We start from the raw sequence: 15410 nt of genomic DNA, 5'->3' as shown, positions 1-15410 counted from the left end.
TTGATAAGTAGGTGGCTTAAATACTGGATAAACATCCTATGAAACCTAAGTGGTGCAATTAGAGGCAATGTATGTGTATGTTCAGGAATTCCTGTAGCTAAGCAGACAAGATCTTTAATCATGACATTGGTTTGTTTGTGTGATGACTTCCTACAGAAAACCAGAAAGATAACATATTTTCTGACTTTTTCTGTCTAACTTTTGTCGTGTTACATCTACACCACTACTGGTTTTGTTTTGTTTTTTGTAGGGTGAAAGAGGATTCCCAGGCTTGGAAGGACAGCCAGGTTTGCCTGGATTTCCAGGACCAGAGGGACCACCTGGTCCAAGAGGCTCAAAGGTAGGTCCCAATTTACTTGAATAGCATGGAAATGCTAGTTAGTGTTAACTCGTTTATAGTGCTGGTCATAAATCATTCCAGAATTTCTCATTGTCATTGATTTAACAGTAAAAAATCTTCAGCTGTTCTTTGTTTGGACATTTTGAATAGTCAACTAGAGGAAACAGATTACTCCGAGTTCTTTGCCTACCCATGTGCTTGCAAACCCCATGTGGATGCTTGCATCTTTTCACTAGGTACTGCAGGTGAAGGTCGGAGAACTGGTTTGGCAAGGTGCTGTGATGTGGTTTTATTACTCCTTGCAATCAAGTCCCTGGTTTAGTTAACTGATAAGAGTGGTACTTAGCTGTCAGCTGCCAGAAGGCTCCCACTGCATGGAGAAACTCCTGTTTGCACCTGGTGGCATTCCTGGGCTGGGTTTGGGTGGGGCAACGCAGATGAAGGCCTCATTGAGCCCAGGCACACACAGCTGAGGAATGCTCCTTGTTTGCCCGGGAGGGTTTCAGGTTGTTTTTATTTGCTGCTGAACTGCATCATTACACTCAGATGGTGTAATACAGCATCAAAATGTCGGAAAGCCTTCTTCTGAATGTGTCTGTGTTTAATATACATGAGATTATCTAGCATCTGCCAGTCCTGTTGTAGATCCTTACAACTAGCAGAAGTATATCAAGGAGCAGCAAAGTAAAAATAATTAGGTGATTAAGAAAAAAAAAAACCTACACTCAAAGTAAAGTTTGAGAGGTCTTGGACTAGCAATTTTGGTTATATTTTTGTTCCACGGATGCCTCTTCTCCGTTACATTAATGAAAAACAATGGTACAGTACCACTCTCATTTTATCTTGCTCATCTCCTTTTGTCCACAAGAGGTCGATGGAGGCCTGTGGCCCATATCTTCTTATCAGCATCTAAAATAACTTCGATTTTATTCTGAAACTTTTCCTCTAATTAATGGTTTATCAACTCATAACAAATACTTCTCAACTCAAGGTCCAACGTCCAAAATAAAATAATTTTGAACCCTTTTACTCAGGAAATGACAACTAATAGTACTTGTGATCTACTAACTATAAAAACGTAGAAGAAAGTTTGTAATGCTTGCAATTTAATTTGATTGCAAACTTCATTGTGCTTTTTCTGTTTGTTTGTTGGGGTGTTTTTTTTTAGGGTGATGATGGACTTCCGGGGCCTATTGGACCCAAAGGAATCAGAGTAAGTATTGGTGCCTTTTTAAGGTGATGTATTGGATTTATGGATCAAAATGGATAGACATTGCATGATTACTCACAGAAGCGGTGATTTATAGGGAGAAAAAATTACTTCAAATTTGAAGAGTGATTTATTAGCTAGCTAGAAGAGATTAAATTAGTACTTATGACTAATACAAGATTTTGTAGTGTTACAGCCTTGTATTACATGTATTACTTTCATAAACTTATTGGGAAGAGTAGCTCCAGGACTTATTTGATCTGTTTTGCCATACAAGACCTAAACAAGTGTCAGCAACTTGAACTTATGTTGAAGTAAACACACTTCATTTAGGATCAGTATGGAAGTGTTTGATTTAGGTGGAAATCATTTAGGTTTTGAGCCTTTGCTTTTCTTTTTTGTCAGGCACCTCAGTTGGTGACAAATGATGCATCTCTCACTGTTGATATACATCCATTTTCTATACCATGAATGTTCAGTTACATTCTATATATACATCTGTATGCTCTTACTTTAGTTGTTCTGTGTTATCTTCTCTGGTTTTATGACTATTTCCCCGAAAGAAGGATATGAACCTTGGTGGCTCTACAGTGTGGCATTTTTTTTTCTTCCAGGTGATTCAGGTGTTGATGTCTGTCTTTACTGACATCTGCACAAATAGATTACATTTAATAAAATATTGGTAAATCCTTTTGCACGTCCATTCATACCATACTGTTTAACGCATGTGGCTCATTTCTTTCTAGGGACCTCCAGGGCTTCCAGGGTTTCCAGGAACACCAGGACTGCCTGTGAGTAGGAATGAGCCGTGTAGATGTATGTTTTTATCTTTCAGGCCCAGAAGAGCATTGTACAATCTAACTCTTCTTCTCTTTTCCACTTCTAAAGGGATTACCAGGACAAGATGGGCCACCAGGACCTCAGGGTATCCCAGGATGCAATGGAACAAAGGTGGAACCACATAACAATTCTTAACAATGCAGTGATAATATGATAAAGAGCTCTTGTTCTTCTGCCTGTAGTGAGTAGGTTTAGTTCAGAATGTGCAGCAGTACTTGCTATTAATGAGTTATGCAGGTAATTCCAAGGTAATTCAGACTTACATGTCCCTCTGAGAGAAGGGGTTATGATCTAGTTGATATGCAAAACACAAGCTTTGCTAAAAATTTCCGGCAGCATGACACTACGTTTGTAATCTGCAGTCAATGTAGATAAATTTAGTGTTCTAATCCTTAATTTTATAGCTAACAACTGAAAGGAATCTGATCATATGCTATATGTCATCTTTACAGTAGACTCTTAACTACCAAGGAAAGTTGGTTATCTAATAGTGGGGCTCTTTAATTATTGTTTAATGTTGCATGGAAATTACTGATTCGTTATCTTTGTTGGAAGGGGTCACTTTCATTATAATGAGTTGCACAGCTTCATACTGTATCTTTTCATAAAAGAGGTTGGTCTTCTATGTAGCACTATTTGTGTTTTCCATCTCTAACACTTTGCCTGAAATATGTGAAACTAGCTAAACATGGAAAGTTCTGCTTGAATGAGTTGTGTGATTTGACAAACTATTTTATAGCTTGTTGCACTACAATTTGGTACTCTGGAGTCACAAGCTAACATACTTCTGGACTGGACTTCACAGTTAAAAATTGTTTAGCTGTTTTTGTTATGTTTTGGGTTGGTTTTGGCTAATTGTTTTATTTGTTTTCTAAGGGAGAGCGTGGATTCCCAGGCAGTCCAGGTTTTCCTGGTTTGCAAGGGCCTCCTGTAAGTAAATATTTTCAGATCAGCTACCTGTAACCCACTGAAAGAGTTCTACTAAGGTCTGTGAAAGATCAGACAAATACCAGCCTCTCTTTGCAGTTGTTTTTTAGTAAGTAAGATTTTTTTTTCATGGTTAATCAGCATATTTTTCATGTCCAATAAAACTGAGCTCTTCTGTTGCATGCTGTGGTAAAGTATGACAAAAAGCCCTTAGAATATCACATGCTGAGATGCTTTGCCACCTGCAGAAAAATACAAATATGTATACATGTGTCAGAGGAGTAAGATCTTGATACTGGGTCTTACTGGTGATTAATGAGGCAGAAAAAAGGGACAGCATAGGATGTTTTCATTATACAACACAAGCATATACAGCAAAGTGGCTGTTGGAACCAAAGTACAGAAAGAAAAAATGTAGACAGGATAGATAGTAGGAGGCAATAAAGAAACAAATTGCTAGGAAATGGAAATGTAGTCCATTTTAATGTTCAACATTCAGGGTGAAAAATACTCCTAATTTTTCCATTTGATTCTGAAAATAATTTTAAAAATAGTTTTCTCCCTTTTTAAAATATTTCTATCTTTAATATCAATGCTTGTCATGTGGTGTAGATCTAACTAGTGGTTTGCAGGTAACATACCCATGATTTACTTCTAATGACATTTTTTGTTGTTGTTTCTTTTAAACAAAGGGACCTCCTGGTCTGCCAGGTATGAAGGTAAGTGTTCTGTACTTGGACATCGAAGTACTAACCATCATCTGGCACAGGGAACTTGCTGGCTATTACATGAGACCCTGTGCATCCACAGAAAGCGCAGTATTTCTAGGCCACTCCAGTGCAGCTAGCTGGAAATACTGCAGTAGCTTTTCTCAGTTTGAGTCAGTAATTCCAAAAGTAGCAAACTGTTATCTGAAACTGGTTTCCTTGGGAGTGTGAGGGACAGTGTCTGTTTGTGCTGTAAGACATTGTGTTAGCAAAATGCCCACAAACACCCAAATGCAGCAGTTGTCTCCTGTGCATGCTCAAGAACGCTGCTGGAGACTAAAGGAATACTAACTATCTAGTGAGGAGAATAAGTGCAATACTGTGTTCCTTTTTAATGAGTGTTTTCTACTCTATCAATATAGGTGGCTTTTTCTCTTAATAGTCTCATAATCTGATTCTGGACCTTGAGGAATTTTTTAGGAGTTTGGGGTTTTTTTGCAGTATCCTTGAACTATTTGAAGCAAAACACCAGCTGTGGTTGAAATCTCTTTCAAAGGAAATCTGACCCACAGAACTATTCCAACATACTGTGAGGGCAGCATAATGCTGGTGCTGGGAAATTGTGACTATGTTGCTGAGTTGTTTTTCTCAGCTACTTCTCTTTCCAGTTGTTTTAAAGATATTAAAAGGCAAGCTGATCAGAACATAGTACTTTTAAACCAAAGGTTTTCCCTAAAATCAGAAAGAAACTGCTTTGATACAGAAGATGACACATGACTATAATGCATAGCCAGCATTAATCTCATGAGGTGTGGGACACTGGAAAAAGCTGAATGAGCCTTTATTTTTGTTGTCAATTTCACTGCTTTCACATGGAGCTAGAATGTCTCTCTCTTTTGTGAAGTATTTGTATTTCAATCTGCTAATTTTTTGAGATTTAAATCAGTGCTGATATATTTGTACATACTGAAAGAGAGCTTTTAATACTTGGTGGCCTAGCTACTTGCAGAATCCTCCAAATATGCTGTTCTTGGAGAATCTTATATTAAAGAATATTGCTAGGGTGTAGTGTAACTGAATCTCTCTGTTTTAAGAGCCACTATGTGTTCCTTGGGGCCAGAATGGTGATAAAGAATTGTGAAATGTGCTAGCAATTAAATCAGCCCTTTTTCTTCTAGGGTGATGCAGGTGAAATAATTACATCCTTGCTACCAGAACAGAAGGGTGACCAAGGCTTTCCAGGCCTTCCAGGAATACCTGTAAGTTGTATCAAGTACTGTTAGGCTGTGCCAAAAAGATAACATGACAAGTATTTGCATTACAGACAGATTGTAACATTTGGTACTAGGGGATCCATATGTGTGTGTGGAGATGCAGAGCTTGCATTTAGTGTATCTCCAGTTTATGGCTTGAGAGGAAGTAAGTGCTTTCTTATCACTCTTAATAGCATGGCACACAAGTCAGAAAGATCTCTTGGTCAGAGAAGTCATATCCAGTAGAGAGCAGTACTCAATTACAGATTTGCTCTTTTGTTTCCCCTGCCTATTCCACCTTCCTAGATATTCCCTGCATCTGTTCTGGAGTTTCCTTCCCTTCTTCACCCTGAGGCAAAGCAACTAACATCTGCCTTTCTGGGCTGTAGCTGTTATTTAGGATGACTTGTAGAGAGGTTAATGTCTCAGCTGTTCTCCTCATGGTGTACTTCCTGTACAGTGTTTCTGTTCTCCCAGCAGTCTTCTGTGAAAACAGTGACTCCAGGCCCTGTGCTTCCCCACTGAGCTATTCATTGCTGTAGTGGAAGAGCAAGGGGAGCAGAAAATGGTCTATCAGCCTGTACTGGACAGAGGCCAGAGACTCCCATTTCCTGGTACAGAGGGGCAAGCTCCGGGCTATGTTGACCAGACTGAGCCTGTTAGCATTTCAGTTCCTCTGATCTGTGTTTCTCTATTGTCTGTTTCTGGCTGGGAAGAGTCACAAAAACAAAATGTTTTGTTGTTCTCTCTCTGTGCATGAAGAGAAAGAAAGTGCAAAAGTAGTTCAAAACAAAACCAAAAAAATCTGTATTCCCATACCCAAGCCAGGGAGGTATCAATGTTGAGATCAGAACACTTCTAACTCAGTGTACAAGCCTTTAGACTTTTCCACAAGGACAGATTGATAAGTTAGTGGTCAGCTGTTTTGATTTGGTGTGTATTGATTGCCAGCTCTTGGGTTGCTTTACTTTGGAGGTCTTGCTGTTTTTTTTTCCCATAAAATAGGTGCCTCTCCCATAATCTCTTTCACTTTATCAACAGGGCCCACCTGGCTCCATGGGAATACCAGGTCCAATTGGCCCTCCAGGACCCCCAGGTTTGACAGTAAGTTTCTTTTAACCTGTTACTCACAGTGTGTCAAATGGGACAGTTACTTATTTGTTCTGTGTTCTCAGAGACAGGTCAGTAAAATGCAGAGATCTTGGTGGTTAAAAGTTGGTGTGAAGACAACAGCAGCCATGCATTCAATTCACCCTGGAGCTGCTAGTGTGCACATCTAAATGTGATACATTTGGAGCAACCTATTCCCAGACCTCTTTTTGCTTTAAATCAAAGCAAAAAGAATTTGCAGGCTCCTTATTTGTATGAAACCTGACCTTTAAAGGTCTCTTGCAACCCCAACTATTCTGTGGACGAGATGTAGCTTATTTAGACCAAGATGATTCTTTCCATAATATTTAATACCTGGTTGTTTAATTTTATTTGACTCTCTCCCTGAAAGTAAGAACTAGTTTCTTAGCTATTTGTGAAGCTGAAGATATCTCTGATGAGAGTGAGGTGCTATGTCAGCATGGGTATAAAGCACAGGAGCCTAAGTAGCAATGTTGTTGGGTTTTTTCCACAAGAGACTACGTGGAAGTGCTTGGAAGTGACTTTTTTTGTTGTTTCCTTCTTTAATAGGGACCTCCTGGTCCACCAGGGCTGCCAGGACCTAAGGTATTTTCTTTCCCTCATTGGTGGTAGCCTGTTCTGTTTTTCTGTCCATGACTTCCAAGGGCTGATGAGTTTTACTCTTTACAGGGTAATATGGGTTTGAATTTCCAAGGACCCAAAGGTGAAAAAGTGAGTAGGTGATCATGATGATGTTTTTGCTTTATACTTGCAAAATATTTAGGCATGCTATTTTGTATGCATTGCTTATAACCTTCTGCAATCTTCTTGCATATTAGGGTGAACAAGGCCTTCAGGGGCCTCCAGGGCCACCAGGACAAATTGGGGAACAGAAGAGACCAAACGATATTGAATTTCAGAAAGGAGATCAGGTGAGTGGGAAACTATATCTGACTGAAGTGAGCTTGGGTCTAATTGGTAGCTTCTGTTGGTTTAGCTCATATGTACTCACATCTTGCTTACTGCAGAATTCTGTCATTTTTCTCAAAGTTCTGACCTGGGTATTTGAATCCTCAGAACTTTTCTCTTAATAGACAACATGCCAGTCACATTGGCACAGTTACTTCCCTTAGTAAAGTAGCTATTCTTAAGAAAATCTTTAAAAAGAAGTTCATAGTAACAGTAAAAGCAGTTAAAACATTCTCATTCTTCAGAACACCCAGCCTGTGATTTTCAAAGCTGTCTGGGGATTCAGATTCATATTAATTAGCCAACTGGCTAATCCATTGTAAAGTCTTTAAAACATTTTAACTCTTTTTTTTGTACTCTCCTTTTTTTTCCTTCCTGTCATTAATGTTGCCCCAATGTCTTTCTTTTTGTAGTCTGATTAAAGTGCTTTTGCTGCTTCTGACCTTTCAAAAGTAAAGCTCAAAGTAAGCTTGGAGTGTTGGGTTTGATTTGTATGGATTCTTCTCCACCCATAAATTCCAAATAGTCATTGACAAAGTTGTCATTTTGAAAATTACTACAGTTTTATCATTTCTTCTTTGCTAAGGAGCAGTTTTCAGTGCCATTTGATTCTGAGTGCCAGTCATAGTCTGAGCAACAGCAGTAGGATCATGAGTGTCTGGATTTCATGTTTGCTCTGAAGTTTCTGTGGTATTTGCAAATACTATCTTAGTAATAGAGGAGCTGAGATATTTTGAGGCAGGAGTGGTTGTTAATGATCATCTTTATACTCTGGTTATTTTGCAAATGTCAGTGTGATCACTGATCTTTAAATTTATTACGTTTCCTCCATCTGCTTTTGGATCAATCTCTTCCTTTCGTCTTTGGAGATGTGTCAGAAAGCTTGAGTACACAGCAGTATTTTGTTTGGGCAAAATATAGGACAATTCTGCTCCTTCACCTTGACCGAAACTGTTACCCTGCCTTTCAGAAGAGCATTTGGCACCACTAAGACAATACCTAGAGCTAGCCACTGACACACATCTTCCATTCACATCTTCCTAGAAAGGTCTGCCTCTGATTTTGTCTCTTTTACTGGATGGTAAGACAGAAGATAATGAGCAGCATTGTGTGCCTATAGGTCTAATAAAACATAGGTTGCATTTTGACAACACTGTAGCTGAAGCGGAAATTCATCTTGCTTTATTAGGATCAGAGTAGTTTGCCTCTGTCATCAGGGATCTTTCACAGACTAATTGTACTGGCATTAAGTTATATAAATACACTAAATAAAAGCATTCTAACTACCTTCCACTTAAACAAGTAAGACTTTGAAACACTCTAAATGCATTGCCTTTGACCAACATTAACAATGATTTCAAAGTTAACAGGTTTGTTTTTATGTCAACAAAGTTTGTTTTGTAGCACACAATCAATAAAAAATTCAACTTTATGCTTATTTTGTTGTGAAACACAAAGTTCTGGGTTCTGCTGTGTACTGCCACCTCTTGACTGAAAAATCAGGTGTATAGATGAGCTTGTAAAAGTCTGGGAGGCCTCCAAGAAAATAACAGAAACCTTTTGTGGATTCAGTATCCTGTAACTTTCCTTTAGCTTAATGATGAAGGAATTTGTACAAAGATGTAACAGGAGAAAATAGAAGTCCTAACTTTAATAGTAAGTCCTAATTTTAATAGTGATCCTGTAACACTTTTCTGACCAATGTACTGTTGATCCTGTTAGCCTCACAACTTCAGCATTAACTCCTAACCTAGTGACTGTTACTCTGGTAATTTCAGCAGGATCTGGTATTTGTTCTTTTTTTTTTCCTTCCTCCTTTTTATGATCATATAGCAGCTGCAGACCACCAAACCAGCTGCTGCAGTGCATGCAGGAGGCAGTTGTGTCCTGGTAGAATGAATCATCTAAATAAACAGGATAAGCAGTTAATAAAATTTATAGAGGCACTTGAAGTTCCACACAATGAAAGAACAAATATGTCCTTTACTGTTCATGGTACTTGGAAATCTAAATAACAGCATTTTTTTTTTAATCAACTGAGCTTCTAGGAAATTATGTAGGCTTTAATCTTTTCCTCTGCCTATGCTTGACAGGGTATCCCAGGTGATCCAGGCCCACCAGGACTTCCTGGGCCACAAGGCCCTCCTGTGAGTAGTCTTCTTCTGGTTCTTTTTTGTTGCAACTGTATCAGAACTGTAAATTCATTCTACTCGGGCTTGTGAGCTCAGTTTAAGATGGCATTTGTGTGTTCAGGGTCTTCCCGGTGGCGTAAAAGGTGAAAAAGGTGAGCAAGGAGAACCAGGCAAAAGAGTAAGTAGTCTGTTTAACCACACATTTATCTTTCCAATCAATGTAATCTTTGAGAATTAAGCAGTTGTTGAATTCAGATGGGGCCATCAGCCTCTGGGTAAGAGATTTTCTGTATTTGGTTTAAAGAGTAGTTAAAATTCAAACACAAAAATGTTTGTATGTAATTCTGCTGTCCACATTACACTGGTTTCCTAATTATATCATTTTCTTGTGTTTAGGTAGTTAGGATCTCTTTTCAAACAGAGGATTTCTCTAATGTTAAAATTAAAGGAATTACTAAAAACATTTGTTTGGAATTTGTCATGGTTTTGTGCTCAGCCTCAGTTTAGATAACTCCATTGATTATAGTTGGTTGAAGTCATTGATGTATTTATCACAAGGGCTGCATTCTAAAGCAAGTTTGCTTTGTTGAAAAATGGGAAATAAGTAGCATAATTTCCATAAGAATCTTCACCATTGAAGTATTTTATTTCAATGAGTGTTTGTGTCTTTGAAGGGAAAGCCTGGGAAAGATGGAGAACCTGGCCAGCCTGGTAGGGATGTGAGTAACTCATGCATTTCTAATCTAAACAGACCCCCTATATCTTTTTTTTCTGATAGGAAGATCAGAGTGTGATTATCCCTTTCTGTTCTTGCAGGGTTTACCTGGTGGACCTGGAATAAATGGTGCTCCAGGAAGAGACGGTGAAAAGGTATGCTAGGTTTTCAGTCATCACTGCTACAGCAGCTTGAAAATGTGCCATCACTGAGGTCACTTCTGGCTGAGTAGTAATTGTGCTGTCCATGCTATGACAGTGTTGAGGAATATTTGCAAAAACTTTCTTGCGCAGTATCCAAAATGCTCTTAATTTCATTGTTAGGGTGAAAAAGGTGACACTGGCCCCCCTGGTCCTCCTGGAATTGTAAGTTGCTGATACTTTCTTTTCTTTGTGTTTGATGGACAATCTTCTTTCATCATATTTCTTGGGTGACTGTGAGTCCCATCTCTGGATATAAAATAACAGAATCAGTAAAGATTTCATATATTCACTAATAGAAACAATTGTTGTCCTCTTTCTGATTCTGTACTCAAGGATTTGTTAGGTTACAAACAGGACCAGTCTATAACCTGATACTAGAAACTGAGTCAGCTTCACTTAAGCCTGTTCTAACCATGCTGTCTTAGCAGTAAATGTGCTTCCTACAGGGGAGTGCTATTTACTGAAGTTTGTACATGGTAGTTTGGTGGAGCAGGAAAAGCACCCTGCAATTGGTATGTGCTTTTGAAGTCCATTGAACTTTTCCTCTCTCCTATCACTTTACTGTTCCTTTGAGTCTCTTCTTGGCAAGTTGTTTCACATGAATGTATAACATTTACAGGTCATTTCCAGACCAGGCATTGATGCAGCAGTGGGACCAAAAGGTAGCAAAGGATTGCCAGGGCTTCCAGGAGCCAAAGGGGAACGTGGATTCTCTGGTAGGCCAGGCCCACCTGGCTTGCCAGGCTCTCCAGGTAAGAGGACCAGCATTAAGTTGTATGCACAAATGTCCAAATGGATATTTAGCTTCACAGTGTTTTTATACTCCTTTGGACTGAGGGACTGAGCCAAAACTGAAGGCAGAACTATTTAGATCTACCTTTGAGCTTGAAGGGTGTCCCTTAGCTTATGGGGGTAATATGAGGAATTCTGAACGTTCATTACCCCTGCTGTGGTGAGCAGAGGATGCTAATCATGTAGGCTCTGAAGTTACTCCATTTAGCTCCTATCTGTTTATCTCGCATCACTGTTCTGTTGCATACATCATCCAGTGCATTACACAGTGAAAATACTGTGTGCTGTCAAGCCCAGTCTCTTCTGTACCTTGACACCTGTATTTGCCTTACGCATGCGCAGAGAAGTTGTTTATGATTCTGATGTTGCAGCTTATAAACTTTTTTCTCCAGACAGTACTTCCTTTCATTAGTTTTGTTGTGTTTGAGTTTGTTTGGGTGTTTTTGTCTTTCATAAACTTAGTTGTTGAGTCTTGGTCAATTTTTGAAATGCCATTCTCTGGAAATACAAGATGTGCATGGGTCACACACTACACATCAACATGGAGCTTGATTCCATAAAAGAAATCTTATGAAGTACTTACATGGAAAGACACAAGTTTTGTCTGTAACATGTTATTCATCACATATCATTGTCATCCTTGAAAGAAAGTTATTTAAAACTTTGAGCTACAAAGGAACTAAGTTATTCCCATCTTAGGGATCACTACTGTTGGACCTCCTGGCCCACCTGGCTTACCTGGGGAGAGAGGACAGAAAGGAGATCCAGGTTTACCTGGTGTTTCCATTCCTGGGGAACCAGGACTTGATGGACCACGAGGACCTCCAGGACCACCAGGTCCTCCAGGGCCACCAGCACCATCTATTCCTCCTGGTAGGTGATGACCACTTGGTGAACAGACCACACAATCTGAGTGGCCTTGATATTCTTTTTTCAGTTTTGTTTGGGGATTATTTTAGTGCTGTTTTGGTTTTTTTGTGTTTGGGGTGGGCTGGGGGCATTGGTTTGTTTGGGTGATTTATGGGTTTTTTTGTTTGTTTGATTGTGATTCTGTGTTTTTGTTTTAATTTTCCCTCCAAAGACGTAGTTTATCAGCAGATGGGATTCCAAGCTGTTCTTACACGTTCTCCAAGTAGCTCCTATTGCAAATCAGGGCATTTGTATAACTCTAGCCTTAAAGACAAATACAGCATTTGGGAATGCAGTGATGAGAGTCAAACAGTCTGGCTTTATAATGCCTCTTTCCACCTTAAGTGACCTGTTCTGTGACTTCTGAGAGATTCAGCTAGACTGGAGGGGAATAAATCTTGTCAAACCTGAGAGACCTTGTGCTAACTCACAAAAAATGACAGTCCTCTAGGACCAAGCAGATTTGGCCCAAATGTACAAAATATTTTTCCAATGTATGCTAATCCAGCTAATGAAAGTTACATTAAAATATGTTCATAAAGCAGGAGGTAACCACTCTGATACTGTCTGGATTAAGTTTAGCTTTCACAATAAAATCAGATAAATGCTTGGAGGTACTATCTCCTACTAGGAGCACAGAAGAGTCATAAGAGTAATTTTTCAGAATTCTAGTTTAATTTCATAAATATTCTAATATGTAGATGACACAAAATTAACTTGGGATTGGACACTTTGGATGAAGGCTTTTAGCTCCCTTTTGGTGCAAGGGAAGTAGGGAATGAGGGATGGAATATGAGAACTAGAAAGCTGTAATCTCAAATCCTCTCATTCTGACATGAGGCTGAATAATAGAATGTAGTGTAGAGTGGGAAATGTGTAGGTTGTGGGAAGTAATAGGAGATAGTTGAGTTTATGAAGGAGAGATGATGATTGTAGTCTAATATCACTGATTGTTTCCCTCTGAGTTTGGTAGATTTTCATTCCTTTGAATTGCCAACATATTTCATCTGTGATTCTCTAGGTAGATTAAAATATCCTCACAAATAACTGAGTAGTGCATTTTTTTTACTGAATGTATGTCTTTGATTCCACTGGCAGTCTAGCACAAATTAATCATGGAAGCTCTCCTCATTCTCCTTAGGTGAAGGGTTATGTGAGCAAGGGCCACCAGGTCCCCCAGGAATTCCAGGACAACAAGGCTTTACTGGGGAGCGAGGCCAAAAAGGTGCAGTGTCACAGCTATCTTGTTTTCTCTCTTTTTGTTAAAGCTTCTTCAACAGCATAAAGCCTGTATTAAATAAGGGTAAACAGTGCCTCTTCCCAGCAGGGCTGGCTGCAGATTATTTTTTAAGTGAGAAAGCCATTTGGGCATAGGATAGTCCCTTACCTAGTGTTGAAACACAGGAATCTTGAAAGGGATTGAAGGTACAACCAGTGATAGGGCCTGGCGTGAGTCATGGTTAAAGTAAAATGGAACTTCAGCTTTATGGAGACCTCCCAGGTGCTGCTTTGTAACAGCAGTCACCAGCTCTGTGGAAAAGTTTATATTCACCTCATGAGTGCCTGTGACATTTTTACTGAAAAACAACACTGAAATCACAAATGCAAAATTCCTAATTTGAGCTGGTCAATCTACAATGAGCTTGTTTGTTTGGTAAGCAAAAGAAAGACATTTTTAATGTGTATCCTTGTTTCCAAAAAGACAACCTTGCAATGAGGATGCTGATATGGGTAAGTGAGAATCTTTTCCTCAAGTGGACATACTAGATGACTTTGGGCATCTCACTTAATTTTGTACTCATTTCTAACAGGAGTCTTTGTTTCTTATGGGGGTTGTAAGAACCTAAATGAAGTGCTTAAATACTGTGTTAATGTATGTCAGAAAAGCATTCTTAGCATTTACTTTGCACTCTTGGAGGTTATAATTAAAGTCTGAAATTTTGTTGTATGTGTTTGAGAGCTGTTGTTCTGAAGTGTCAAATACTCACTTTAGAAAAGGACTCCTTTGCTAAGGGACAAAGTCCACAATTTTATTTTTTATTATTGAGAGCATTTGATTTGTTTCTGTTGCACTATCCTAAATACATGCTAATTGTATCTGATATTGGTTGTCTGACTCCTAGCAATCAGAAGAATTCAGTTTGGCTTTCATGGGGGAAGCCTTCTAATATTTAAGCATTCTTACGTTATATTAAGTAGGACTTCAGAATTTGGCATTATATCTCAGCAGCAAGAAAACAATTGCTGTTGTGCTGAATTTTTTTAATGTTTTCTAAAACCTGACACTCAAGTATGTTTCTCAATGCAAATCTTCATAGGTGATCAAGGAGACACATGCTTCAATTGCATAGGAACTGGAATAACTGGGCCTCCTGGGGAGAGAGGACCACCAGGCCCTCCAGGTAGTCCAGGTAAGGCTGTAATCTTTGCTACTGTGCTTAATATATCCCATAAAGTCACTCTTCTATCAAAGTATCTGCATATAATGCTAGTGCTCTGTGTATTCTGTACAGATGCAGATGCACAGTTGCCAGCTCCAATATGTAGTTGGTGTATGTCCTGTTTTGCATAGCTGGGAAGTGTTGGGAAGAAACAGGCTGGATACAAGTCAAACAATCACATTTCTTCTGTGTATTTCTGCACTACTCAGGTTCTCCTGGTTTTCCTGGACCAAAAGGTGAAAAGGGGCTTCCTGGATTAACTGGCCTTGTAGGGCCACCAGTAAGTGGTGGTGTTATGTTCTGGTGGGAAAATGTCTCCTTTGCATGTTTGGTAGGGTAGATAAAAATTTTTGTCTAATATTTCTTTTTTGTCAACAAATACCTTGAATGCATTATTCTTATATTGTGTCTAACTCAGAGAGGGAAAGAAATGAAAACTAATTTTCTTCTTTTTGTCTTTTCTTTTTTGTGTCTTTCCTCTTCAGGGATTCCCAGGCCCCCCAGGTGCTCCTGGGAGACCTGGTCCTAAAGGAGACCCCGGGGATGTCCTGACCTCTCCAAGAATGAAAGGTGACAAGGGAGACCCTGGCTTCCCAGGACCTCCCGGTCTTCCTGGCATAGATGGCACTCCTGGACGAGATGGACTGCCAGGTCTACCTGGCCCTAAGGGGGAACCTGTGAGTTCCATTTTATTCTCTCTTTGATTGGACAGATGTTTTGGGAAATTTTATTATCTGCACTGTGCCACAGTCATCCAGAACTGTCAGATGCATGTTTTCTGAATGTGACCAGTGCAGTAATTCCCTTCTGTATATACTGATCTAGTGATGGTATCGAGGTAATCCATGAGTCTAAAATTAAT

At 39.3% G+C, this 15410-nt stretch overlaps 1 protein-coding gene across 1 annotated transcript in view; it reads left to right on the top strand.

Moving 5' to 3' along the window:
* COL4A5 (collagen type IV alpha 5 chain) overlaps positions 1-15410 on the top strand; it is a 78955-nt gene that overhangs the window by 31676 nt on the left and 31869 nt on the right. Inside the window, exons 3-24 of the mRNA XM_064159439.1 lie at positions 251-340; positions 1509-1553; positions 2297-2341; positions 2439-2501; positions 3267-3320; positions 4010-4036; positions 5203-5283; positions 6319-6381; positions 6958-6993; positions 7078-7119; positions 7227-7319; positions 9450-9503; positions 9610-9666; positions 10163-10207; positions 10305-10358; positions 10527-10568; positions 11026-11158; positions 11898-12071; positions 13249-13332; positions 14426-14518; positions 14758-14828; positions 15034-15225. Coding sequence (XP_064015509.1) covers positions 251-340; positions 1509-1553; positions 2297-2341; positions 2439-2501; positions 3267-3320; positions 4010-4036; positions 5203-5283; positions 6319-6381; positions 6958-6993; positions 7078-7119; positions 7227-7319; positions 9450-9503; positions 9610-9666; positions 10163-10207; positions 10305-10358; positions 10527-10568; positions 11026-11158; positions 11898-12071; positions 13249-13332; positions 14426-14518; positions 14758-14828; positions 15034-15225 — 1638 coding nt within the window. The remainder of the gene's footprint in view (positions 1-250; positions 341-1508; positions 1554-2296; positions 2342-2438; positions 2502-3266; positions 3321-4009; positions 4037-5202; positions 5284-6318; positions 6382-6957; positions 6994-7077; positions 7120-7226; positions 7320-9449; positions 9504-9609; positions 9667-10162; positions 10208-10304; positions 10359-10526; positions 10569-11025; positions 11159-11897; positions 12072-13248; positions 13333-14425; positions 14519-14757; positions 14829-15033; positions 15226-15410) is intronic.

The sequence above is a fragment of the Pogoniulus pusillus genome, chromosome 19 (genome assembly GCF_015220805.1).
Source record: "Pogoniulus pusillus isolate bPogPus1 chromosome 19, bPogPus1.pri, whole genome shotgun sequence".
Taxonomy (NCBI): Eukaryota; Metazoa; Chordata; class Aves; order Piciformes; family Lybiidae; genus Pogoniulus; species Pogoniulus pusillus.
The sequence above is the reverse complement of the archived record's forward strand: the minus strand, read 5'-3'. Positions and strand labels throughout refer to the sequence as shown.